The sequence below is a fragment of the Pseudoliparis swirei genome, chromosome 2 (genome assembly GCF_029220125.1).
Source record: "Pseudoliparis swirei isolate HS2019 ecotype Mariana Trench chromosome 2, NWPU_hadal_v1, whole genome shotgun sequence".
Taxonomy (NCBI): domain Eukaryota; kingdom Metazoa; phylum Chordata; class Actinopteri; order Perciformes; family Liparidae; genus Pseudoliparis; species Pseudoliparis swirei.
The window spans coordinates 11,709,208-11,732,466 of NC_079389.1; the positions used below are offsets into that span (position 1 = coordinate 11,709,208).

The following is a 23,259-nucleotide window of genomic DNA, read 5'->3' on the forward strand; positions in this document are numbered from 1 at the left end:
AGTTGTCAACAGGAGAGCAGGAGATTGACCACAACTGGCCCGAAAAAAAAAATCTTTAAGACATGAGTCACAGTTGGAGCTGTCCAAACTGTGACAAACATTAACAGCTTGGAAATGACAGCAACATGACTTCTTGAGGGGAAATCAGACCCAGAAGACACCAAATTGAACCAATGTGCTCTTAGGGTGTTCTGCATGAAATTGTCCATATCCCATTATAATTAAGATGAAAAAAAGAAATGCTGAAAAAAAGAAGATTTTCTAGACTTGTTGAACATGTTTTTAGGAGCCTGACTGGTGTCCTCCTGTAGAGTCCATCTTACAGGAAAACACAAGTGTAGGTTTGCTCTTGTATGAATTACATTGTGAGGATAAATATATGTTCACGTGCGTTGCATTATGGGGCATCGTATTTCATTTTGGAGTCAGAAAGATGGTCCCTCCAATGCAACAAATACCATTTTAGGGTTTAGACTTTGTTTTGGGACAATGTTGGGATACGGTTGAGGGTTAAGGGTTGTGGCTGGGTTTGGGTATTGGGTAAAGTTACTGCTGTGAGTATCGAGGGCATGGCAGTAAGTCATAGAAATGTCCTCCTAAATGACAAAAACAAGTTGGGGCATGTGTGTGAGTGTGTATCTGTGTGTGTGCTCCACCTTAGTCTTCCCCAGCTGCCACTCTGTCTTGGCTTTGTCGTGAAGTGTGAGAAGCTCCGAGCAGTTCTGCTTCTCATCGTCTGAGGGGATTTTATTATTCCGAATCAACTTGTACCTGTTGATACAAATATTGGGAATTTCAGCACTTTTTTCCCCCCATTCGTCCGACATAATTAAATAATGTGTAGATGACTCGTCAGCCTCATGCTGTACAGTATTTTTTGGGTATTTTGCTGACCTGCTGTAGAAGTCTTGAAAGGTTCTACGGACGGGGAACCCAGCCCGGCGGATCTTCACAGTCTCAAGCATCCCAGAATATCTCAGCTGGTTCAGGACCACATCAGGATCAAACTGGTTGGCCTTCTGGGGATGACAATCAACAAAACAACATGAAAAATGCAAACAATCAAAATGCATATTCATTCCTCTCCAATGATAACAACACAGTTCTGTGCGTACAAGTCACTCTCAGCTATGCATTGAAAGTTACGCTGCAAACAGGCCTTATTCAGCACAACTGATGTTTTGTGAGTATCTTTGCATGGAAGATATGGAACATGGAATATCATCCTTCTCTGTTGAGCCTACACCTGTACAAATACTTCTTCTGTCTAGTCATATTTAATTTGAATTAAACAGTGAATTACCATCGGGAGTGTTTTAATTTTACATTAACAATCAGGTCACTGCAAAGCACACACACACCGTCGGAGAGAAACACAAACAGGGCTGAACATGACCTTGCCAACTGCAAAGGCCTTTCTCTCTGGAATAATCAGCTGCGTTGTTCACAGCTTTGTGTTACAGATGATCCTCAGGTCTGCTTATCAGAAAGGATCTGTGATATCTGCCGACTTACACCCCCCGACACAGGCTGCCTGACCACTCACGAAGGCCATTGTCTCCCAGAGGACACACAGGGCTGGATAAGCCCCACACAGGGCCGCAGCATTCCCCAAATGTGTCAATCTAATTATGGGCGAATGGTACTATACATGGAAAAAGACACTTGGATGCAAAGGCACACTTGTATGTCGTGTTCATAATCAAGCACACACACACACATGTGCACCACTCTGAGCTCAGCTCTTTGGCAGGGGATTTAGGCGGCTGAAAGAGGTACGGCATGTTGATTGTTTGAGCGAAAACAAGCTGACCATTCCCCCAGTGACATATTTTCCAAGAAGGGCGGGTGCATGCGAACCACACAAATACATTGTATGTGGTGTCTGTTTGCATGCATGCACTCCTGGCACTTCTGCAGGATGAACTGAGGCACGGCTTGTTCCATCTAGACTGACTGAGGCCAGGTGAGCGAATGCAAGGCAGAGCTAGTGAGAGCAGAGATCAGGAGAGAGGAGAAGGCTGTGCAGTTTGAATGCAAATACGCCAGCTAGAAGTGTAGAATGATGTCCAGGACGAGTGGGAAGGAAGGAGCTGACAGAAGAGGACAATCAGACTGAGTTGTGTACATTAATAATTAACAACAATCTGGTAAATAGTATTGAGGAATAGAGGCCTATTAAATAAACGCCCGCTGAATTCACAACAGCTCCGGCACTGCGGTCTTATCTTGGCATTCCACTGATGCAGCCAGATCAGCAGAGCATCAGCCAAGCTGCTGCAGCTGGAGTGGCCAACTGTGACCTCTGACCTCCGGTAAAGGGGATAAAGTGGTAGGAATGTGCTTGTACACAGCCCTTTTATTTGAGGAAGTACAATGAGAGTCTTGAGAGCGGTATCCGTTTTATTGGTATAGAGAATTTGCAGCAAAAACAAAAAGTATAGTTACTTTTCCGGTGGAACATTTCTATGACTAAAGATTAGCTCTGGGAAATGGGAGCTATGAATAGTATCAACAAGGTTTAACTTTGCAGGCGCTGACCTTGACAAGAGCTGGCAGGGTTTCTCACTTTTCTTTTTTTTTGTGCAATGAAGTTTGCATGACCTACCTTGTCCATGTTTGGTTTGATGCAGCGTACAAAAAAAGGGTTGGAGGAACTTAGTGTGGCCATCAGGGAATGTAGAGAGTCCTGAAAAACATCAGCACCAAGAGGATCACGATCAAGACAGCAGGGGCGTTATGTCATTAAGCTAAGTAATTCAAATATATGACTTCCTGTCCATTCATGTGTGCACATTGTCTAACTGCAATGCTTTTTTTCAGATTTTGAGGATTACACGACACAAATTACTTGGCAACGTGAAGATTTCTGCAGTGGTTGCATGATGCACAATGTTAATCTACAATGTAGGAATAAAAGTACAACATTTCTCTCTGAAAAGGAGCAGACACTAACAATACACCTCAAAATTCTACTTAAGTACAGTACTTGAGTGAATGGTCCCCACCACTGTCACAGTGCCTGCTGTAGAATATGTTTTCAGACCTTGCTTTAGTAGAAGTATAAATACATACATATGTAAAATACTCCAAAACAAGTAAATGTCCTTAATTTAGACATTTTAAAATAAACATGTTTAAGTATAGTCGACTAAATATATAAAAAGATACAGATTAAATGTCATTTTATACTTTCTGTCTACACGCACACTCCGAGGACCCTTGAACCTCGCAGGCTATGTCAGCCTCTCTCTGCCTCAGACAGTCCGTCTCCGGCGAGGCCCGTCCTGGCAGAACTGAGCAGGACTGGCCCCTGGCTGGCCCCTCTCTGCCCAGCCATCAACCCTAATCCCCTGGCTTTAGGAACTGGCCAGGCAGCCTGCCAAATCCACCCTGCTCCTTCTCTCGCCACTGCAGTTAGGACATGCTTAGATAAGCCCTCCACAGCTCCCGCTCCACCGCTTTAACCACATATTATATACATCCCATCACCCGTCATTCTCTGCGGATCAAATCCACTCGCTGCATACTCCTTCCCCTTCTGTCTCTCCATGATTTCTATCCTCCTTTTTTCCCCTTCGTCTGCCAGCGCGCTCACACTCAGCATGCCAAGAGTTTACAGGTTATGTGATCCTCATCGGCGCCAGCACATTCGACTATTAATGCATTGTCTGTGTGATTGGGCTGCTCTGCACAGAGAGTGGCATGTAGATCACAGAAGCTACGGTCTCATCCTGAACTGAGAGTGGCATGTAGATCACAGAAGCTACGGTCTCACCCTGAACTGAGAGCTGACGGTGGGCTTGCGTCGGGCCGTGCCCATCTTTAGGGTCTCGTCTCCATTTCTGCTTCCGACGCGCTCAAAGAGGTCGTAGATGAAGTCAAGCCTGCAGACACACAGGGTGCAGAACAGGAGGAGTGAATGTAAACACTTGCATATAAAGTGAATCATACAGGAGTGTGTTCGGCATTATAGAGGACAAAGAGTGTGATATGCTCACCTGCTGTCTTTGAGAATAAACAAGATGTCGTCTCTGAAGGTGTCTCTGTTCTTCTCCAGGATCCCGCGCACATCGTAAAGCACCTGCAACCGACATGAAGACATAAAAGTGAGTAAGAGAAGAGTTTTATCACAATACTTTTTGATGTTTTAGCAGTAGAAGAAAAAGTCAAAAAATATATATATATAAAATATGAAATGCAACAAAATAGTATCAAATAATCTAAATGAGCAGAAGTAATGCATTTTCAATTTACTTCAGAGTGATTTGCAGAACATGTCCAGTCATAAAAATAAATTATAACCACAATTGTAATTGTAATGTAAAATATATAAATGTTTAAAGAAAAACATAAGAAGAGATAATGAATGTGTGCAAACACAAGTACTGCAGCACATTGGGTGGCATTGTGAGCACAGCATTTCCTAAACTGCTGTCAGAAGTGCAGATGACTCAAACTTTAAATCAAAAGTCATCTTTTAAAATGCTTAGAAAATGAATATCAATTAAGACACAGATTGGACACGAGAAAGAAAATTAAGCTCATTTGTCTGTATTAATATTCACTATATTTATCTTCTGGAGGCTCCTTATCCAGTTGGTTATTCATGTTTTCTGATGACAACATTCATAAACACACATGCACAAAGTGTAAAATGAGTGGGGGCTGTACATGTATGTCTTGTCACATGGGCACAGGCCAGCAGGGAGCCTGCAGTCACCTGTTGAGTTCTGTTCAGCCGTCATCTGAGCGACACGTCATTCTCTGCATTGCCCTGACCCACATGTAATGCACTTTGATTGTGTGTTTGTTTTACGTTTGAAAATTATTTTATGCAAAACAATGCATGGAAATTATAATAGAAAACATACTGTAACCTAATCACAGGCACATTTGTGTATGTGTGTGTGTGTGAGCTCGTATTCACAGCTGTCTGTGGCTATCCTAATCTAATAACAACCCCGCCCCCCCAAGTCTCGAGGCTCATGGGAAGCCATGAGATACAAACTTGACAACAGATGTATTTATAAATTAGAGGCTTGCTAATTGTACTTCATTTCCCCTCACATGGGAATAGACTCGTACAATACACTGTCTGTGTTGGTCACTTTCAGGTTAAATTGACTCTAATGGTCTCATGATGCTGCGGGGAAATGAGGAATACATCTTACTCATTTCAAAAAGCGCTAAATCTGACAGGTGCACAAATCATGCAAACACTAAATCCACAAAAAGAAAATATACAGTTAATCTGAAGCCCCGTTTTCAAAGTTGCTTCTTTGCATTATTGCTGTTCGACTCCTAAATTCACGAGATGTGGTGAGTTTCAGTTGTTGGTAAAGTTGCTGATAATCAAATCTATGGGAGGACGCTACTATTTCCCCGCTGATCTCACGGCATAGTTTCGGATAACAGAAGGAGCTTTCATAGAGGCACACTGGAGAGAGAAAGAACAACTGGTGGGCCTGCCTATCCTCTCTGGACCAAGACGTCACTACCATTGACATCCATGCCCGGCTTGTGATTGAGCTGCCACACTGAGGAGACCTTGTCTGAGGAAGGCTTCATGATGCCCCCCCCCCCCCCCCCCACACACACACACACACATACACACACTTCCATGAGGAGTAATCTCGGCTCATCATGTAAGCAAAGGAAGGAGATGATGACAGTCAGGCGGTTTCTCCTGACTCAGGGAGAAGCTCATTTTGGCAAAGAATGCCCTGCTGCCCATACGTCACTTCCCCAACATACTTTTTCAGGAAGCAGGAGGAACCTGGCTTTGCCCTCTATCTGTGCTTTTATGTATGTGTGTGCAAGTGTTGCTAATTACCTCTCCAGCGTAGTGCTTGATGCCAAACTGGTGGTCGGTCACTCTGGGCTTCACATAGAATGGGTTTGTCTGAGGAAAAAGGAAAAAAAAGACACCACTGCCATTTAGAAATGCTCTTAATATACTTAATAAGTGATAATATAAGTGATAATCAAAATAAGCAGAGTACATAGTAAGAGGGAGTTCATCTTAGAGGTCAGGAACACATTGAAGAAATCAACTAATGAAGATTGCAATCAAACATCTGTTTTTGAAACCAATTTTTTTATATTTCTCTACCCTAATGAATCTTAGTCTAAAGAAACATATTCCCATAATTCCCATATCCAAAAATCAATCATTACATTTACAATGACAATATCTCACCGTGTTTCCAAAGATGATTACAATAACTGATGTGCCATTAATGTGGGGAAACATACATTTTAATGACATGACTACCTCGTGAGCACCGTACCTTTGTTTTTGTGTCTGTTAATTTGACTAAATCTAAAAAATAAATGAATTTGCAACTACGCAACAAGCTAGCTTCTTTTTGCATTGATAATCAAAACTGCAGTCGATTAATTTGAAAGGTTTCTATACATCAAGTAATCGAGTGTGAATGATTTCAGCACTCATCACGTTGCCTGCATGAAGGGACAAAGCTTGTCCTTCTGACTGCTCTGACCAAGACTTTAACACTGAACTTGTGCTTCAGACACCTCTGGGAGAGGTCAGCCAGTTCTTAGGTCTCACTTTCTACCTCTTCTGTTTTTTCCATCAGCCATTCTGGGTTTTCTTAGGACACACTCTTTTCTCCAGCACACAATGCTCATCCGTGCCTGAGAATGGCTGATCACATTTCAGCAGTGTTGTGTTTGCATGTGAGAGAGAGAGGGCGTGTGGAAGTGCTGCACAGACGGTCAACCCTTCACCTAGGCAACAGGCGATTCATTGGCCCAAAGAGAGGTTTCACTATTTGGGGTTGTGTGAGCTGGTGGTTGGTGGAGGAGTTTCTTCAGCTTTAATGGAGGGATATGGATAATTGTTATGTCTTTGTGAGGGGTCTCCCCGACATGTGTGGAAGATGTGTTCATGTGTGTGTGTGGACTCACGGCGTGACGGCTGTGTAGTTTCTCCAAAAGGGTGTAGTCCGTGCCTTTGGGGAAGCGACTCTCTTCATTGATAAGAGCCAACATGCCCAGCTTCTACAGGGGAGACAGACAAGAGGAGCAGGGAGGGCTAAACACAACGCAGTCATGATGAAACTCGTTATAATCCTATTGGGCCGCATCTGGCAGCTTTTATCATAACAATGAGTTCAGGAAACCGCATACAAATTCATTCAACTTTTTCTGTTATTTACCAAAAGAAGGTTCACTGAGCAGACCCGGGGTTTAGCAGCAACACCAAACAGTTACACATCGCCATACTAATAATACTAATACTAATACAGCAGAAATCCTCTTGTAAATCCAGCTCAATTGAGAGTGTAAGTAGGGATACAATGTTTGTAGTGGAGTCCTTTTCACTTCTCCTGAACTTTTGACTCAAAAACCCTTCAGACATGAGCCCACTGCTGTGGAAGCTCATTTTTCACCATGATTATAATCATGGTGATAAAATAAAACAAACCGTACCTCCAGCCACTGACTGGCATGCATTACTGTGCACACAACATGCAAAATGAGACTGCATAAAGATAGAGGAGGAGATGGAGGTCAATGTAAACACAGCGTGGCGTCTGGGTTAGTACGCTCTGGCTGGCGGTTGGCGGTCACCCCCGGTGGTGACTTTACCTTTTCTATGAGATCCAGACACTCTGCGTTATCCATCCAGTCTATGGCCTCCCATTGGATCCCCTCCCTGTGAGGACAAAGACACACACTCACCATGTATATATACAAATATAAACAACTATGAAGACACAATGGCTGTATTGTCCAGCATGAGCATGTGATGAAATGAGCCATGTCCAAGCTGCTGGCTCACGATACAAGAAAACAACTGTCTGGGCAAGAAACTGAGCCAATCCCAAAACCTCTGGCATTTTGCCTGCATTGCCGTGAGGAGGCCCAACCCCCGACCCCGATCCACAGCTGTATCTGTCTGTGGGACAGTCTCCAGCACATGAGAAGTCTTGTGTATTCACCAGCAAACAAGCCCATCTGAAGACATGGATGTCTCCAATCGTTTAGATATGGAGAAACATCGTTACCTGTTGTACTCCAGTTGTTCCAGTGAGAAGATGTGCTTGTTGAAATACTCCTGGAGTTTCTCATTGGCATAGTTGATGTTAAACTGTTCAAACCGGTTCACCTGCAGGATGGAAGAGCATAATTAAAAAGACAGTTCTCTTCTGTAACTTAAAGATTCCCGCCAGACATGTTTTAAGCCATAAAAAAACATTCGGTTTTGATTAATAATGAGATTTTATGACTTAAATATATTAAACTAGAATGGGCACTCGGTAGAGCGCATACCTTCGCATATCACAAGATCGGGCATTGAATTATGAACATTTTGGCATTAGTTGCATGCCAATTGGACAAAAATGTATCGTGCTATGGTAAAAAAAGAGTTTGACCTTTCCATGACCTTGACCTTGACCTTTGACCCGATTGATCCCAAAATCTAATCAAATGGTCCCCGGATAATAACCAATCATCCCACCAAATTTCATGCGATTCAAGAACATTTTGACCTGTTCATGACCTTTGACCTTGACCTTTGACCCGATCGATCCCAAAATCTAATCAACTGGTCCCCGGATAACAAACAATCATCCCACCAAATTTCATGCGATTCGGTTCAATACTTTTTGAGTTCTGCGAAAGATTTTGACCTGTTCATGACCTTTGACCTTTGACCCGATCTATCCCAAAATCTAATCAACTGGTCCCCGGATAATAAACAATCATCCCACCAAATTTCATGCGATTCGGTTCAATACTTTTTGAGTTCTGCGAAAGATTTTGACCTGTTCATGACCTTTGACCCGATCGATCCCAAAATCTCATCAACTGGTCCCCGGATAATAAACAATCATCCCACCAAATTTCATGCGATTCGGTTCAATACTTTTTGAGTTTTGCGAATAACACGCATACAAATAAATAAATAAATAAATAAATACACGGCGATCAAAACATAACCTTCCGGCATTTTCAATGCGAAGGTAATTACTGAGTTAAAATCCCATCTTCTTTGTCTCCCGAATTGAAAAATCAAATATCTATGAACATCAAATATGTTTCTCCTGTTTCAGAGGAAAGTGTTTATGCACTGGACAATTTGAGATGCCACACTCGTGTACGTTTCATAATAGACAAACAACCCACCAACTGTTTTTCTGAATAAACCTGTATTCATCAGTCTGAAATGCTCAGTTTTAGTGCCTGTCTCTTTAAGCCCCCCTCCTGAAAAGCCCACTATGCTCTGATTGGCTTGTGGGAAAAATATAGTTCACCTTTGCAAAGGTAGTTTTACAGCCATGTGTGGAGATACTCTGTATATTTCAATGAATGTGACACAGGAAGGGGCTTGTTGAATCACATGATTTATGACTGGGTTGACTTATTTCACAGTTTGTGGGTTGGTAGGCACTCCATATACCGAAATGTACAGTATGTGCTCAAGCACTGACAACGGGATGTATGTCCTCTTTAAAAGCTTTAAAAAAGCTCTTTAAACGCTTAAATTAGACGAGTGAACTTTCACCTCAAAGTTCTCAAAGCCGAAGATGTCCAGGATGCCAATGGACTTGAAGTTGTCTTTGCCTTTGATCTTCTGGTTGATCCTCATTATGATCCAGGAGAAACACTGGGAATAAAGTGCCATGGCGACCGAGTCCCGCGAGTCCACCGCCTGCATATCATGGCACGGAGAGACGAGAGGTTACTATGGATACCAATGCAGGAATAAAAAGAGGAAACTTTGCATTCTGGGTCTTAAACACATCATACAATTCATCACCATGTACATGTCATCAATTATGTCAGATGGCAGATACAAACATGATTAAATGAGGCCTCAATGGGGGGTCTATGAAACAAATAGTGTATTGTGTCAGTGCCTGTCTGCAGGCAGCAGGGAAGGCAACGTCTGTGTTGTCACAATAGACAGCGTCGTTTATCAACTTCATATCTTAAGAGTGACGCACTGCAGGCAGTATTTATTGGTTTAAAAACATACAGTGAAAAAAAGAAAAAAATGTACGAACATGCTTTTGTAGAGTATTGCCTCGGGTTGACAGCTTGTGAGGAGATTACAACTTTCTCCTCACAAGCTCCAGAAAAGAAAGTAATTGGTCTTTGAGTCACAATTACAACATCATAATCTATCTAATAAACGCTACTTGATTGATTAATGAGGTAGCTGTTGTGATTTGTGACAAACTCTCCTAATTTTGCACTCCGCAAGACAAAAAAACCCGAGACAGAGCGCTGATTTCTCCAGCTGCAGTGAAGTCGACCTGACAGCCAGACAGCATCCGTGTGTGAACATAGAAAAGCTGGGGCTTGCCAACTACACTTCCTCCACAGGCATTGTGCTTGAATTGAAAACAAAACAAGACTGTCGCGGTGTGTACTGTATTCGGGGCAACAATGCTCCTGGGCTTTTTGAGTCATCCATCATGCCCCGTCACCTCTTGCAACTAGCGGGTGTGAACCGCGCGCTGGTGGCTCCAGGATCTCCGTCACAGCGGTGAGAAGAATGGCCGTTTGTCCAGGATGGCGGGGGAGAGGGGCTAGCGCAGGCAGTCGCGGGGTGGGTGACCCCTAGCCACTGTGAGAAGAAGCCATTCTTACCGAATCCAGGGCTGGAATAATGAACTCTATTAAGAAATGAGCTGCTTCAAGGGCCAGACAGAAAAGCGGCAGCAGGGTTGACAGCACGAGGTCTTTGTCTGGTGATGAAGAGCATGCTGCTTATTCGCTGATATTTATGCATATGAGGTGGCTGAAGGCTTGAGCTCAGCCAAAAAGGATTGCATCATGCGTCAGAATGTTCTTGTGGCGTGGTGAATAGCATAACACACACAGACACACACTTGTGAAATATTTACATGAATTACAAAGCACGGCCATGGATATTTGAAGCCGACAGAGAATTATACATCAACGTTTTGGTGCTGGGCTGCGCTGCCTCCAGAGTAGAAGACTCTCGCTTCACCCTCAGTCATTGGCTCTTTTGTGCTCTTGACTCAGATCACTATCACGATGGGTTTATTGTGCCAGGAATCTGGCAGACAAAAAGCAGGAAATGGCTGGGAGTCACGCAAGGGATCTGGTGAGGCTTGTGGGGGAGAGCGACGGTGAAAGGCTGTGTGTGTGTGTGTGTGTGTGTGTGTGTCAACAGGACAAGAGGGAGAGGGGTTGAAGACAGGGGGAACAAACAGGCATCTACTGTATGTTTCAGTGTAGACATCTGAACAATCCCTACATTCTGGGATAGAATGGAGCTGTGTTATGCTGTCTGATTCCTGAAATGAGAAGTTTGGATGGGTTGTTACCTGCTCCACAGTGAGCGGTGAGCAGATCTCCTCTCCTCTGAGGATCATGGAGCGTTGGGTCAACACCTCTGAAAGCTGGAAGGAGTCCAGGCCAAGCAGCTCGCTGACGTTACTGACAACTGAAACACATATATAAATAAATGGCTCAGGTGTAGTGTGTATATAACGTTCAGGTGTCTTCTATTCATGTCAAACAATAAGTCTGTGCTCCTATACAGTCTATAGGAAACTCTGTTCTGTTGGCTGGGTTGCAGTTCTCTCTCCTGTCACTGTAGTTCACTGGTTCTTTGGAAAAGGGGTCAGACACAGCAAACAAAGGAGTCTTGAGCTCATGTTACAGCCTGTTCAGAGCTGTCCGCCAGTGCAATGTCACTCAAACTCAGGGGCATGAAGAGTACAGCAGAGTGGTCCAACGTCTAATGATCTTTAGAGTTGTTTTTTTACAATCATCAAGCTGGAACAATTGGTCTTTTTTTACTGGACCTTGCTTAAAATCCCAAATGTTCCGTCTTTGTCTCTCAAATAGCATTTGAGATTTAAATAATTTCCCACCGTTTCCAGTTTTGTGGCCAGTTTCCTCAAAAATGTATTTCCCTCACGTTGCCGTTATGCTTAGCTCCTTAGAAACAAAGATCTTTGTCTGGTTACCAAAGCACCGTGCTCACATGATGAGTAAATATACATTTAGTACTTGAAACGTCTGTACCTGTGGACAGATCATTTAATCAGTGCGTTATACAACATAATTAGTTCCAAATGACAACTTCCTACCAAAGTTTCCCATTTTAACTTATCTGCCCCCTGTAAAGTTTAAACAGTGCGGTAACGATGGAAAATGTGTATAAAGAGATCAATTTAACATACTCTGTGTAGTAGATCTGTTATATAGCATCCTAGTAATTCTTTGTCCTACCCCCTTTGGAAGTGATCTGAGCTCCACCAGCAGTCATGAATTCAATGTTGCCCATCTGGAGGACAGCCGACAGCAACTTAAACACATCTCTGATCTCCTCCTCAGTGAACTCCATCACATTCAGAGCCTCCTGCAACACAACACAGATAGAGTTAAACAACATGTCACTAGAAACACACTCATTCAATGTGTGTTCAATAGCAGTTCAATCTTTTTTTTAAACATAATGCATAATGTGCCTCCAAAACCAAAGAGGCAGTCTCATAAGGCGCTATCACACTCATGATGAAGGCGTATGGCGCCCCCTGGAGGTCAAACTAACTACTTACACTAACCGGACTGATCCTTACCATCACACTGTCAAAGAGCTGCTGGTCATCCAGACTGCCGTCCTGAACGCAGCCCGACTGGCTGAGGTAGTGATACCACTCTGGACCCTCCGACAGCAGGTACAGGTCTGCAACACACACAACATGTAGATTTGTTTTCATCATATTTTGTATGTAACTGATAGATTTTCCATACACATCTTCAGATGGAATGCTGATTGTTAAATGAGAGCTGCATAAATTATTTTTTTTGTAACCCTGATATTTTAGACACATGTTAGTAGTAAGGGGTTGAGTGTATGTTTAAGTGTGAGTACTTATTAAAGTAGTAGGAATATAAACCTGTGACTTCGGCATCTACGTTGATCAAAAACGGTCAACACGTTGCATACTTTCACACAAACCTCTGTGGTCTTTGTCGGCTCCCGCTAACATAGCGTAGAAAATGTGGTAGTTTCTCTCTCCAGGGTTCTGTCGAACAACACGGTTCTTGGAGAGAGAAGATGGTTTGAAGAAATTATAAAAAATGTTTCATGAGAGAATGGATTCTAATGAGGACTGATTGATAAAGTAAAAAATGAAAACTTGCTGATCCCAGTTGCTGCTCCAGAATATTTCAACACAATCTTACCTTTTCCAGCAAATCTGATGTTTGAAAGTCAAGGAGAACTTTGAAAATGTACAATCCGTCACTTTGGACGTATGATTCTTGAGAGTAGAACGTGAGTGAACCATTGAAGGATACAGTCGATGATGCAGCCTCCCTGAATGTTTCCGTTCTGGGAAAAGTGAAGCTGGATAAACTTCCCGAAGCGACTGGAGTTATTGTTGTATATGGTCTTGGCGTTCCCAAAGGCTTCCATGATGGGACTGCAGAGAGAGGAAATGCAAATTCAGAAAGCCCTTTTTACACATCACATGTTTGTCCATCGCTGTGTGTTTGGATCCAGATGTTGAATTTGTGCAGCCTGGTCACAGTATTCTAAAGTATGTCATAAATTTAGACCTCTGATGGTCAATCATTGCAAACACACATATTTCCATATGGATGACATCAAAGAGTAACACAGCTCATTAAACAAACGCTTCAACATGTCGACATAAAAAAAATCTTGCAGGAAAATAACAAAGTAAACATGGATATTGCTCTGCCACTTGTATAATGTAAAGACAGAAGGTGGAGACCCTTGAATCCTAACAGTACCTGCTCTGGACGAGCGCCTGCTCCACCCTGGTGGTCCTCTCCGACAGAGGAGTGCCCGCTGAGTTTTGACTCATCACTGAGAGAAACTTCAGCAGCAGCTTGGTGCTCTCCGTCTTCCCCGCTCCACTCTCCCCACTGACGACACAAGGACAAAGAAGGATTCATCGAATCCGTTTAACTTCAAATGTCCACGAGTGCGTTTCATTTTTCAGAGCCATTACGGTTACTTTTAAAATACTTTTGTAATAACTGTATTACAAGTGGGTCCTCACCTGATGAGAACACACTGGCTGTCGTGTCTCTTCCACAGACAGCGGTAACACTCGTTGGCCACAGCAAAGATATGAGGAGGCAGCTCCCCCATCTGGTGTTTACTGTAGATGTCGACTGCGGTGCCGCCGTACAGGCCGGATATCCGCTTATAGGGATTTACTGCAGCCAGGATCGAGCCGATGTTGGTCTGAGGGAAATAATAAAGAAGACACAAGTTGAAGGGGATAAAAGGAAATGAGAGAGGAAGATACAGATTATCAGTGAACCATGACAGAATATCCACACATGAAGAAAAAAACAGTCGAAGTTGCAACTTTTACTTCTTGTACATCTGCACGAGGTTTACATTATAATTACTGTAGATGTGACACAGTGCCCGGAGCCTGTAACAATCTTAAACTACTGTATATATGGCCCAGTTTGCACTGAGGCTGGTGGTGTTTTAGAATCCTTCGCGTGGCTCGGGTAATCGCTTTGCGGAGTGCTCAACAAAAGTGTGTTTGTGGGTCATCTTTCCACAATGATATCGTTCTGTGATGCCATGCAGACAGAGCAGCTCAAACCCTCCGAGATCTGATGAGGAGATAGGATTTCGGATAACATAGTTACCATGTGACTGTGGGCAATGCTTATTTTAATAAAGCACGGGTAGTGTTTCAAGAGTTTAATACCCTGCCGTGAAAATAATCCCGGGAGTGAAACCGGGTGAAACTAATACATCTGAAATCTTAATACCTTTAATGCATTCCAGGAGTTTTCTGCATTTTGTTAAATGTTGATATTTAGTCTTGTTGTCTTTGGTCTCCCTTGCTTGCTTCTGTTAAAGTCAGTTATAGTGGTTATTTACAACCATGCTTTTCTGAGAAGCTCCTCAAATCTGCATGTAAACTTGTTACCTTGCAAAAAAATGATTCCACCAGAAACTGAATTTTCCGGTTGATGTTTTTGATATTTGTTACACTTTGAAGTCTCTGTCTAGCTGCGCTGAACATCAAAAGTTCCCAGAAACATGACGAATACACCCCTGACCAGGACAATAGACCCACAGCTTCCAGGTACATCATGGTGGTGCACAGACAGGGTGGTGCCTTACGTAGATGTTGTCTTTCTGGTAGCGCAGGAAGAGGTTGTGCATGATGGCAGCTTCATGCAGCTCTTCCAGTGTGGACATGTCCTCAACTCCATCGATGCTGCTGGGGTGCATCGGGTTCACCGTCTCCCTGTTCAGCTCAGACGTCTGGAGGTAAATCACCTGCAAAAAAAAATAGACTATAAAATCTAGCCTATAAAATGTCTGAAAATAGTAAAAATAAATTAAAAAAAGATCAAAACAACTTCAGGACCCAAAATACCCACAACTTCAGTTATAGATGAGGGCCGAAACAGCAGCCACCCTCATGAAGCATGTGACCTCAGCATGAGATATGGAGCCTGCCAGCCGTGCAAATGATCAAAATTGTTGACGGTCGACAGAAAAACATATGATTTAAATATAACACTATCTGTCTCCAGAGTGAACTCCACAGTAAATATCTGAAATACTAAAAAAGCTAAATGCTCCCTCTCATTGCCTCCAGTCACAGCTGACACTTCCTACTGTGCAGGCACCACAGCCTCAGGGTAGATCAACACGTTTACACAGATATAAATCTCTCCTCTGCTCTTTCATTGTGGCCGCGGCGCCGCGTGCATGAATGATAGCAGATTCCCGCCATGATACAGAAATAACTGGGGTCCAAATGACAGATTGATATGCGCTTGTCTGTGCATGCTGCCAGCATACCTGACAGCGAGGGAAGCCCCCGTCTAACTCATGCCCGGACTTCTCTTTGTGATTACTTGATACAACAATCCCTCTCCATGGCGCATTCCAGCAACAGTCGAGTCCATGTGATGATTGGAGATACCCTTGACTGTACATTAAAGAGCCATTTTTGTGAGTTGTGACATGTGAAATGGATCAAATGGGGGATTGTGAGAAAGACAAAGGAAGGAGGAAGCCTCATCAACAAACATAGCTCTACATAGAGCCTGCAAGCTCTGGCTATCAGAACTCTAATGGAAAAGACACGAGATAAGAGACAGACTCCAACTGTGATGGTCACTTGATGGGAAGCCCTGTTCAGACCAATACTGATGGACAAAGAGCTGGGGGTTGTGGTGTCCCAGTGCATTATTTCTAGCTTTTTGAGTCCCATTTGGAAGCAGATACTGGTTTTCACAGGACTGTGCTGCACAGTGGGGCTGCTGGGAAATGCTACTGACGTTAGTATTTTAAAAACTGGAGGAGTGATTGATATGTATGATTCCATTGTTTGTGAATCTGTATAAAAGTACAGAGATGATGAGACGACGGCCGTTACAGAATGAGTGTACAGCTGGGACAATTGCACAATAACAATGCAGTCATCATAGGGCTGCTACATTTTTATGTGGTGTTAAGGTTTGGGAAAGGGTGAAGAAGACCTCGGGGAGAAAGGCAGCACGTGCAGTGATGTCATCCACCGAGCAGAAGGTTGCAGATTTACAGCCAGATGTCCGTAAACATTCAGCCCGAACCCCACCCACCCTCTCCTCTGATGAATTGGCCGAACTGGCTGATAAATCAAACAGGCCTCTCACTTATTTTACATCCTTAATCAGTATTATAATTTTACATTCAATAACATCGCTCACTTAATGTGATCGATGTCAGTATCAACACCTGGGCTCTGGAGGATTACTGACTAAAGTGTCGTCATACAAATCCATATTCGGTCTATTTCAGAGTTTGACAAAGATCTGCAAATTATTGCAAAGAAAAAGAAAGGGTCTATCTTCAATCTGAACCACATTATTTAAAATGTATATTATTTAAATTAAAAGCATATTAAGGATTTAGCTCATCAGGCTTGATCTTTAAAAAGGTCATTAAAAAAAAGACCAAACCTTTGTTGTCTGTTTTGTAACATTACAAAACTAACATGTTTCCCTAATGTCCTAAATTGCCGGGCAACATAATATCCCCTTTGCTCATGTGTCAACGTTGTGGTTGTCTGCCAGACGCTGTCTTGTCTAACCAGGAGAAGCCGACTGCAGTGAAAAGGACATATTGTGCATTTAAAACAAGACTGTGTCCTTTGCCGTAAGGGGCCCTTGTTGTATAATGGGAAGTATAAAACATAAGATAGTAGATAAGAGTTTGCTTAAATTAGCTTCCATTAGCTAGTGGTCATATTAGACCGAGAGAGGCTGTTGCAGAACAGCCCTGAAATGTCCTGAATAGACAAATTGTTAGTTTTGTTGAGGATGAATACAAATGTTCCTTCAGGAAGAATGTGTTAGCTCTTTATTATTATTATTTGTTGTTTTTAAGGATTAAGGAGTTGTTTTTAAGGATAAACGAAAAGCACTTGCTGTTTGAGATTTGTTTGATACATTTGATACACCGTTTATCATAGTTTCTTGGAAACAAAGTATATAAGAAACATTAATTCATCCTTTCATTAATTTGAAAACATTACCAAGTTTACTTTCTGTTGCCGCTGATGGAGAGACTCAATCAAACCAACTAAAGACATTGAGGACACGTCCGTGTTTTCATTGTGCACTGGTTCAAAGTTACATTGAGGTGGCTGGAAGAAAAAGGTTATTACAAGATAACAAACAACGCGGTGAGGCTACGGGTCCACGTGACACTCTCGATTGCAGTGAGGACCTCGCGCTTCTCAAAGGGGAAAACAAATTTGGCTGCAGGAAAATACACAACACATGAGAGAGGAATTGTCTCGTCACATCTTTGTGTGCGTGCCGATATTCTGCAGTTTGTCTTGTGTCTGTCGTCGACTCTGCATCACATGATGGGACCTTTGTTTTTGTCTCTGCTCTGGATCTAATATTTCACGGAGTCAGCCTCGAGGGACTGTTTTTATTCCTGAAACATCAGAGATGCTCAGAGAAAACTGAGCGGGAGTTTCCAGGTTTCACATTCCTCCGTTTTTGCCCCCTGTTTTTTTTATCCTTTGGTCTCGTTGTGGGTTTTGTTCCTGCGAGATAAGTCACTGTGCTTTGTCCTCACAGCCAAAGCATATATCTTCCCAAATTTGTTTCCATATGATTTACAACACTACCACAGTAGATTTAGCTAAAAGGAAACTGAAATGGAATATGTGGTCTAGACGCAGAATAATACTCTTTACTAATTCCATTAAAATCCTCAGGAGGGACAATAATGTTCCGTTAGTGTCCATTAAAACAATTAGACACACTGGAAAAATATTTCAACAAAAGCCTGACTAACACGTCAGTAATGTAACACTGAGTGTTTCTTGTTCACAAGCACACAAAGCAGAACTAGTTTATTTTGAGCACACATCGGCTCTATATTAAGAGGTTGTTTCATTTCTGCTCATGTCAGTCAGTGGCCGTCCATGTTTCACGTGGGGCTGCAGCCCCATCAGTGTTAATGATCTAACTGGTGTAATGATGGCTGCAGATAATGTCATGCCACTTGTGACGCACAGGTTTGATGAGGGAAAATGTTGACTGTAAAAATCAGTACACTATGCTGCCGGCCACACGGCTGGACACAAACAGACTAATTACCAACACCAGTCACTGGAACCGTTGCTGCTATAAAACTTTCTTTGAGGCTTTGGATCTTGTGATGAAGGTTTTTAGTGCACGTTGGGAGAAAAGGCCAGTTGTCCAGTTGTTTCTGCTGGTATTTCCTTTTAATGTTGCTTTCTTTGTTTCATCCTTCTTTGTGGAAGAAAATAATAAAAAAATGTATCGGCAAAGTAATTGAACATGAACCAGCTTCTCAATTGTGAGGGTTCATCCCTCTTATTTGTAGATTCTGAAACATTAGCAATTGGAGCCATTTTCCTGATGACGAAACAATAGCAATAATATACATTTTAAACTTTCCTGCAGATGTAACGCTCTTCCCTTTTGTTCCCTCCTCAAAGAAACCACACCCCGCTGCCGCTTTGTTCCACCAGCGCTGCTGAATATTCACATGTGGGCGGCGTCAGGCTCTGTCGCTCTCTGGCCTTTACTGCCAGATATATTCAAGCCTTTATAAATGACACATGGCCAGTTACAGAATCACAGGCGTGTGAGCACAAACACTGTCTTATTTATCGTTTTATTTTTTTACTCTGACTCTCTCTCTTTCTTACAGTGAATCCATCTGCTGAAGGGAGATCCAACCCAGATCCCCGAGACATGGGGGGGGGGGGGGGGGGGGGAGAGTTATGTTTAGTAATGAGGACTACAACAGAGAGTTTTACATTTCATCCTGCTCAAAATGAGATAGTATCAGAAAATTTGGCATTCAGCGAGCCCCAAGCTGAAAAACATTTGCTTAGCACACACTCGGATGCTCACAATAACCGCGTGATTGTGCATGTTGATTCCCATTAATACACATCACTTGCATAAAGAATCACATAATGGTTCCATTGAGCAATAATCCAGAAAAAAAACTGAGGGGCCATCAAAGAACTATTTCAAACCTTAGAGGCTGCAGGCCGTGGTCGACTTCATACATCACACTTATTAAGAGACACATTTTGGAAAGCAAGGCCTCGACCCAAAGAGTAATGCTTATTGTGTAAATATTATTGTGTGCACACGATGACAAAAAGATAAGATCCAACACCAAGGAGAGGAGCTCTTTTATCTGTGGCATCCTTCTTCAGCAAAACGACTGAATACATATGTTTATTAAGGGATACAAATAGCACTTCATTTGATTACCTTCGCATTGAAAATGCCGGAAGGTTATGTTTTGATCGCTGTGTATTTATTTATTTATTTATTTGTATGCGTGTTATTCGCAAAACTAAAAAAGTATTGAACCGAATCGCATGAAATTTGGTGGGATGATTGTTTATTATCCGGGGACCAGTTGATGAGATTTTGGGATCGATCGGGTCAAAGGTCAAGGTCAAAGGTCATGAACAGGTCAAAATCTTTCGCAGAACTCAAAAAGTATTGAACCGAATCGCATGAAATTTGGTGGGATGATTGTTTATTATCCGGGGACCAGTTGATTAGATTTTGGGATCGATCGGGTCAAAGGTCAAAATGTTCTTGAATCGCATGAAATTTGGTGGGATGATTGGTTATTATCCGGGGACCATTTGATTAGATTTTGGGATCATTCGGGTCAAAGGTCAAGGTCATGGAAAGGTCAAACTCTTTTTTTACCATAGCACGATACATTTTTGTCCAATTGGCAACTAATGCCAAAATGTTCATAATTCAATGCCCAATCTTGTGATATGCGAAGGTATGCGCTCTACCGAGTGCCCATTCTAGTTATTGATGTATTACTTTCAATTTACCAATTAAGATTTTAGAAACAAATACAAAAAGTCAACCACCATTACCAGGCTGTCAGAAACCCAAAGATTTTCAATTTAAGATCAAATCAGACATAATTTAAAAACTGTAACTAGAGGAAATTCATGGAATTCTTTGATTGAAAATGTACTGTAATGATGATTCGATTATCAATACTTTGATTAAATGGACTTATTTCTGCTTTGCATTGATTACAAATCAATATCTGGTCATAATCTGGCTGCCTTTTTTACAACAAAAATCATATTTCAGCTTGAGCAATAATTGATTGATTGATTGATGCGTAGAAATGGTATTTGTGGCGACTAGACAGACAATCAATCTCAATGTTAGCATTCAGTTAGGTAAAGATGACATCACCAGCCACTTCTTAGTTCAGGTGACAGAGACTTTTCTTTACATGTGGGCCCGTCTGGGGATAACTCACCCACTAATAATCCAGCTGGTGCCATCTGGTCAAGACACAAACCCACACAGTGACACACACACACACACACACACACACACACACACACACACAAACACAAACACAAACACACACAAATCCAGACAAAATGTATCTCAGCTTGAGTGTGTCTGCTGTAGAATACTGGTCCACTCAGGTCTGTGGTGTACTGGGGATGAGACAGTGATGAATGCCGATATGATGGTTAATGTGACAGCAGCCAGGTCAGCCTGTAAAAGCCGATGCAGTGTGGGTGAAGACACACATTGAGTCTGCAAGATGAGCACTCAGGCAGGGAGCTGCACCTTAGCGTGAGCACTGAAGCAAAGGATAATGGGATAACCCCCCACCCCACGGGTAAAATGCTGCCAGGATACATTTACCAAACCACCTCTGACACTGCACACAGGAGTGACGACACCGAGACAAAGAAAAAGACAGCCTGACAGACAACACACACACACATAATACCTTTAACCTACGAGAGGAGCTGGGTGAAATAGAAGGGATAGTTCAGGTGTTTTGAAGTGTGGGGTTACGTCAGTTTGGTGACGCAGACGGGAGAACCAACAAGGACACAACAATGTACTGCTGAGGACCCGGACAACTGAAATGTATTTTAGTCACCAACAAGAAAGCCCGCCGAAGTAAAATCGATATCGGTTAAAGTGCATGCTACATTTCATTGAACTGAGCGTGGAATTTATTTATACTGTTTTAGTCAACTGAGTCTGTTGGCTTTGATGAGAGGATGTAGACATTTTACGTTCATATCAGTGTCTCGTCATGAAGGGCTGTCTGATGACCAGGTACAAGTGTGAACATATGCTAAATACAGCACACATGTCAATAGATAAGGATTTTTTAATGAGCCTTTCTTTGAGGTGGCTAAGATACGTGTGGCTGCTTCCCCCGCCCACAGCAGTTTATTGGTTTGCGTCTATGTCTCCAAACTGGGGGTCTGCAGACTGTCATCTACAGTAGGTAATTCTCTGACTAGCTCACACAACCCCACTTCCAAACTATGCCTTTAAAAATAGATGAGAGCAGAAAGGTCTTTCAGAACTAGGTCAGCTGGTGATCCTGAAGGTGGAGAGTCTCACATTCCTGTCATTCTGGCTGCAGAGTCCATATGCCTGCCTGATGAACCGACACATCCTGAGCTTGCATGTGAGGATCATATGAGATAGTCCAGCTTCAGTCCAGCTTCAGTTCAGCTACACCCAGTCTCATAAAATGTGACATCACATCAACCAAATGTAATTTATTCTAATCCTACTGCGGGTAGTGAAGTCAGCACCCAGTGACCTTCTCCGGTCTTATTAAGAGCGATTCATTTCTCAACCTTTAACCTGTAGCTGCGAATCCTTTCTAGCTTTGATCGATGCTGTTTCCAGTGAGTCATCGGTGTCTCTTTGAGAACACATGGTCGACTTCTCGCACTAAAAGAATCCTCGCTGCTGATAATAGAAACATCAAACACATTTACTCAGGATGAGTGTGTTCCCTCTCGCACATTGTTGAGAACTCTCTACGTTGAACACACCGCCGTCAGCCCAAGCTTCAGATCCAGCCATGCAGACCAACACACAGGCCGACAGAGAACCAACATCCCCCTTTCATATGTAACCCTTCTTCAGATGAACGTTTGAGGACTCCAGGGAAGGAATAAAGCAGGGCTGCGGCTTGTGGTTCGGGTGATGGCCGTCTGGATGTGGAAATGATGTTGGATGTGGAGATCCTGCAGTCCTCGGGCCCTACCCTGTTCCTTCCCGAAGCCCTGACCTGACCAAAGACCTGCGGCTGACTGTGGACGGTCAGGAACTAAACGACGATTATATGCACTGCTTTTAAGGCTTGTTCAGTACAAAGGCATTCCATAAGATAAGAGTGATGGCCAATCATTTTCTACCCACATTTGACATTTGACTGAGAAACTCTTTTTCTCTCCATCTCCCTCTCTCGCTCTTATTCGCTCTCTTGCTCTCTTTCTCTCTCTCTCTGACAGGATTTCCTCCAGACACAAAGACCACCCTGGACTGTGAAACAGATAAGCTCGGGCCAATGACTTTACACAAGGAGCCCATTCCTGTCATTCTTGTTTTATTACAAAAGGTGTTGATTCCAACGCTGAGCCTTTGAGATGAAACACGTGTGCAAACAACAAACCTTCTCATATTCACACTGGGCCACTATCCTAAATTATACTGCAACCATGTAAATTCTAAATTAAATACAAGGTGAGGCTTCAAATGTATATTATATAAGTTAAAGTGTTGGCTTTAGTTCCTGACTTTAAGGGTTTGTAAAACCATGTGAGAGCTTCCATTAAACCAAATGAAAATACCTTATAGTCGCAGACACACTGACAATTTGAATTTTTCGATGGTTCAAACGTAGGAAAAATTATT

General features: G+C 42.7%; 1 protein-coding gene and 1 long non-coding RNA gene across 2 annotated transcripts in view; one reads left to right on the forward strand and one right to left on the reverse strand.

Annotated features, from left to right (window-relative positions):
• Positions 1-23,259, reverse strand: part of myo10l3 (myosin X, like 3) — a 53,059-nt gene that overhangs the window by 13,701 nt on the left and 16,099 nt on the right. Inside the window, exons 3-21 of the mRNA XM_056427137.1 lie at positions 15,146-15,304; positions 14,052-14,239; positions 13,780-13,914; positions 13,321-13,445; positions 13,207-13,220; positions 12,980-13,064; positions 12,597-12,703; positions 12,247-12,376; positions 11,334-11,452; positions 9,539-9,685; positions 8,037-8,137; positions 7,618-7,684; positions 6,934-7,026; positions 5,837-5,905; positions 4,002-4,084; positions 3,779-3,887; positions 2,609-2,689; positions 895-1,019; positions 657-771 (exon numbers count right to left, since the gene is read on the reverse strand). Coding sequence (XP_056283112.1) covers positions 657-771; positions 895-1,019; positions 2,609-2,689; positions 3,779-3,887; positions 4,002-4,084; positions 5,837-5,905; positions 6,934-7,026; positions 7,618-7,684; positions 8,037-8,137; positions 9,539-9,685; positions 11,334-11,452; positions 12,247-12,376; positions 12,597-12,703; positions 12,980-13,064; positions 13,207-13,220; positions 13,321-13,445; positions 13,780-13,914; positions 14,052-14,239; positions 15,146-15,304 — 2,052 coding nt within the window. The remainder of the gene's footprint in view (positions 1-656; positions 772-894; positions 1,020-2,608; positions 2,690-3,778; positions 3,888-4,001; positions 4,085-5,836; positions 5,906-6,933; positions 7,027-7,617; positions 7,685-8,036; positions 8,138-9,538; positions 9,686-11,333; positions 11,453-12,246; positions 12,377-12,596; positions 12,704-12,979; positions 13,065-13,206; positions 13,221-13,320; positions 13,446-13,779; positions 13,915-14,051; positions 14,240-15,145; positions 15,305-23,259) is intronic.
• LOC130201930 (uncharacterized) lies at positions 4,050-23,237 on the forward strand. The gene is made up of 3 exons (XR_008833272.1): positions 4,050-4,109; positions 22,489-22,664; positions 22,857-23,237. It is a non-coding gene; the product is annotated as an uncharacterized LOC130201930 (long non-coding RNA).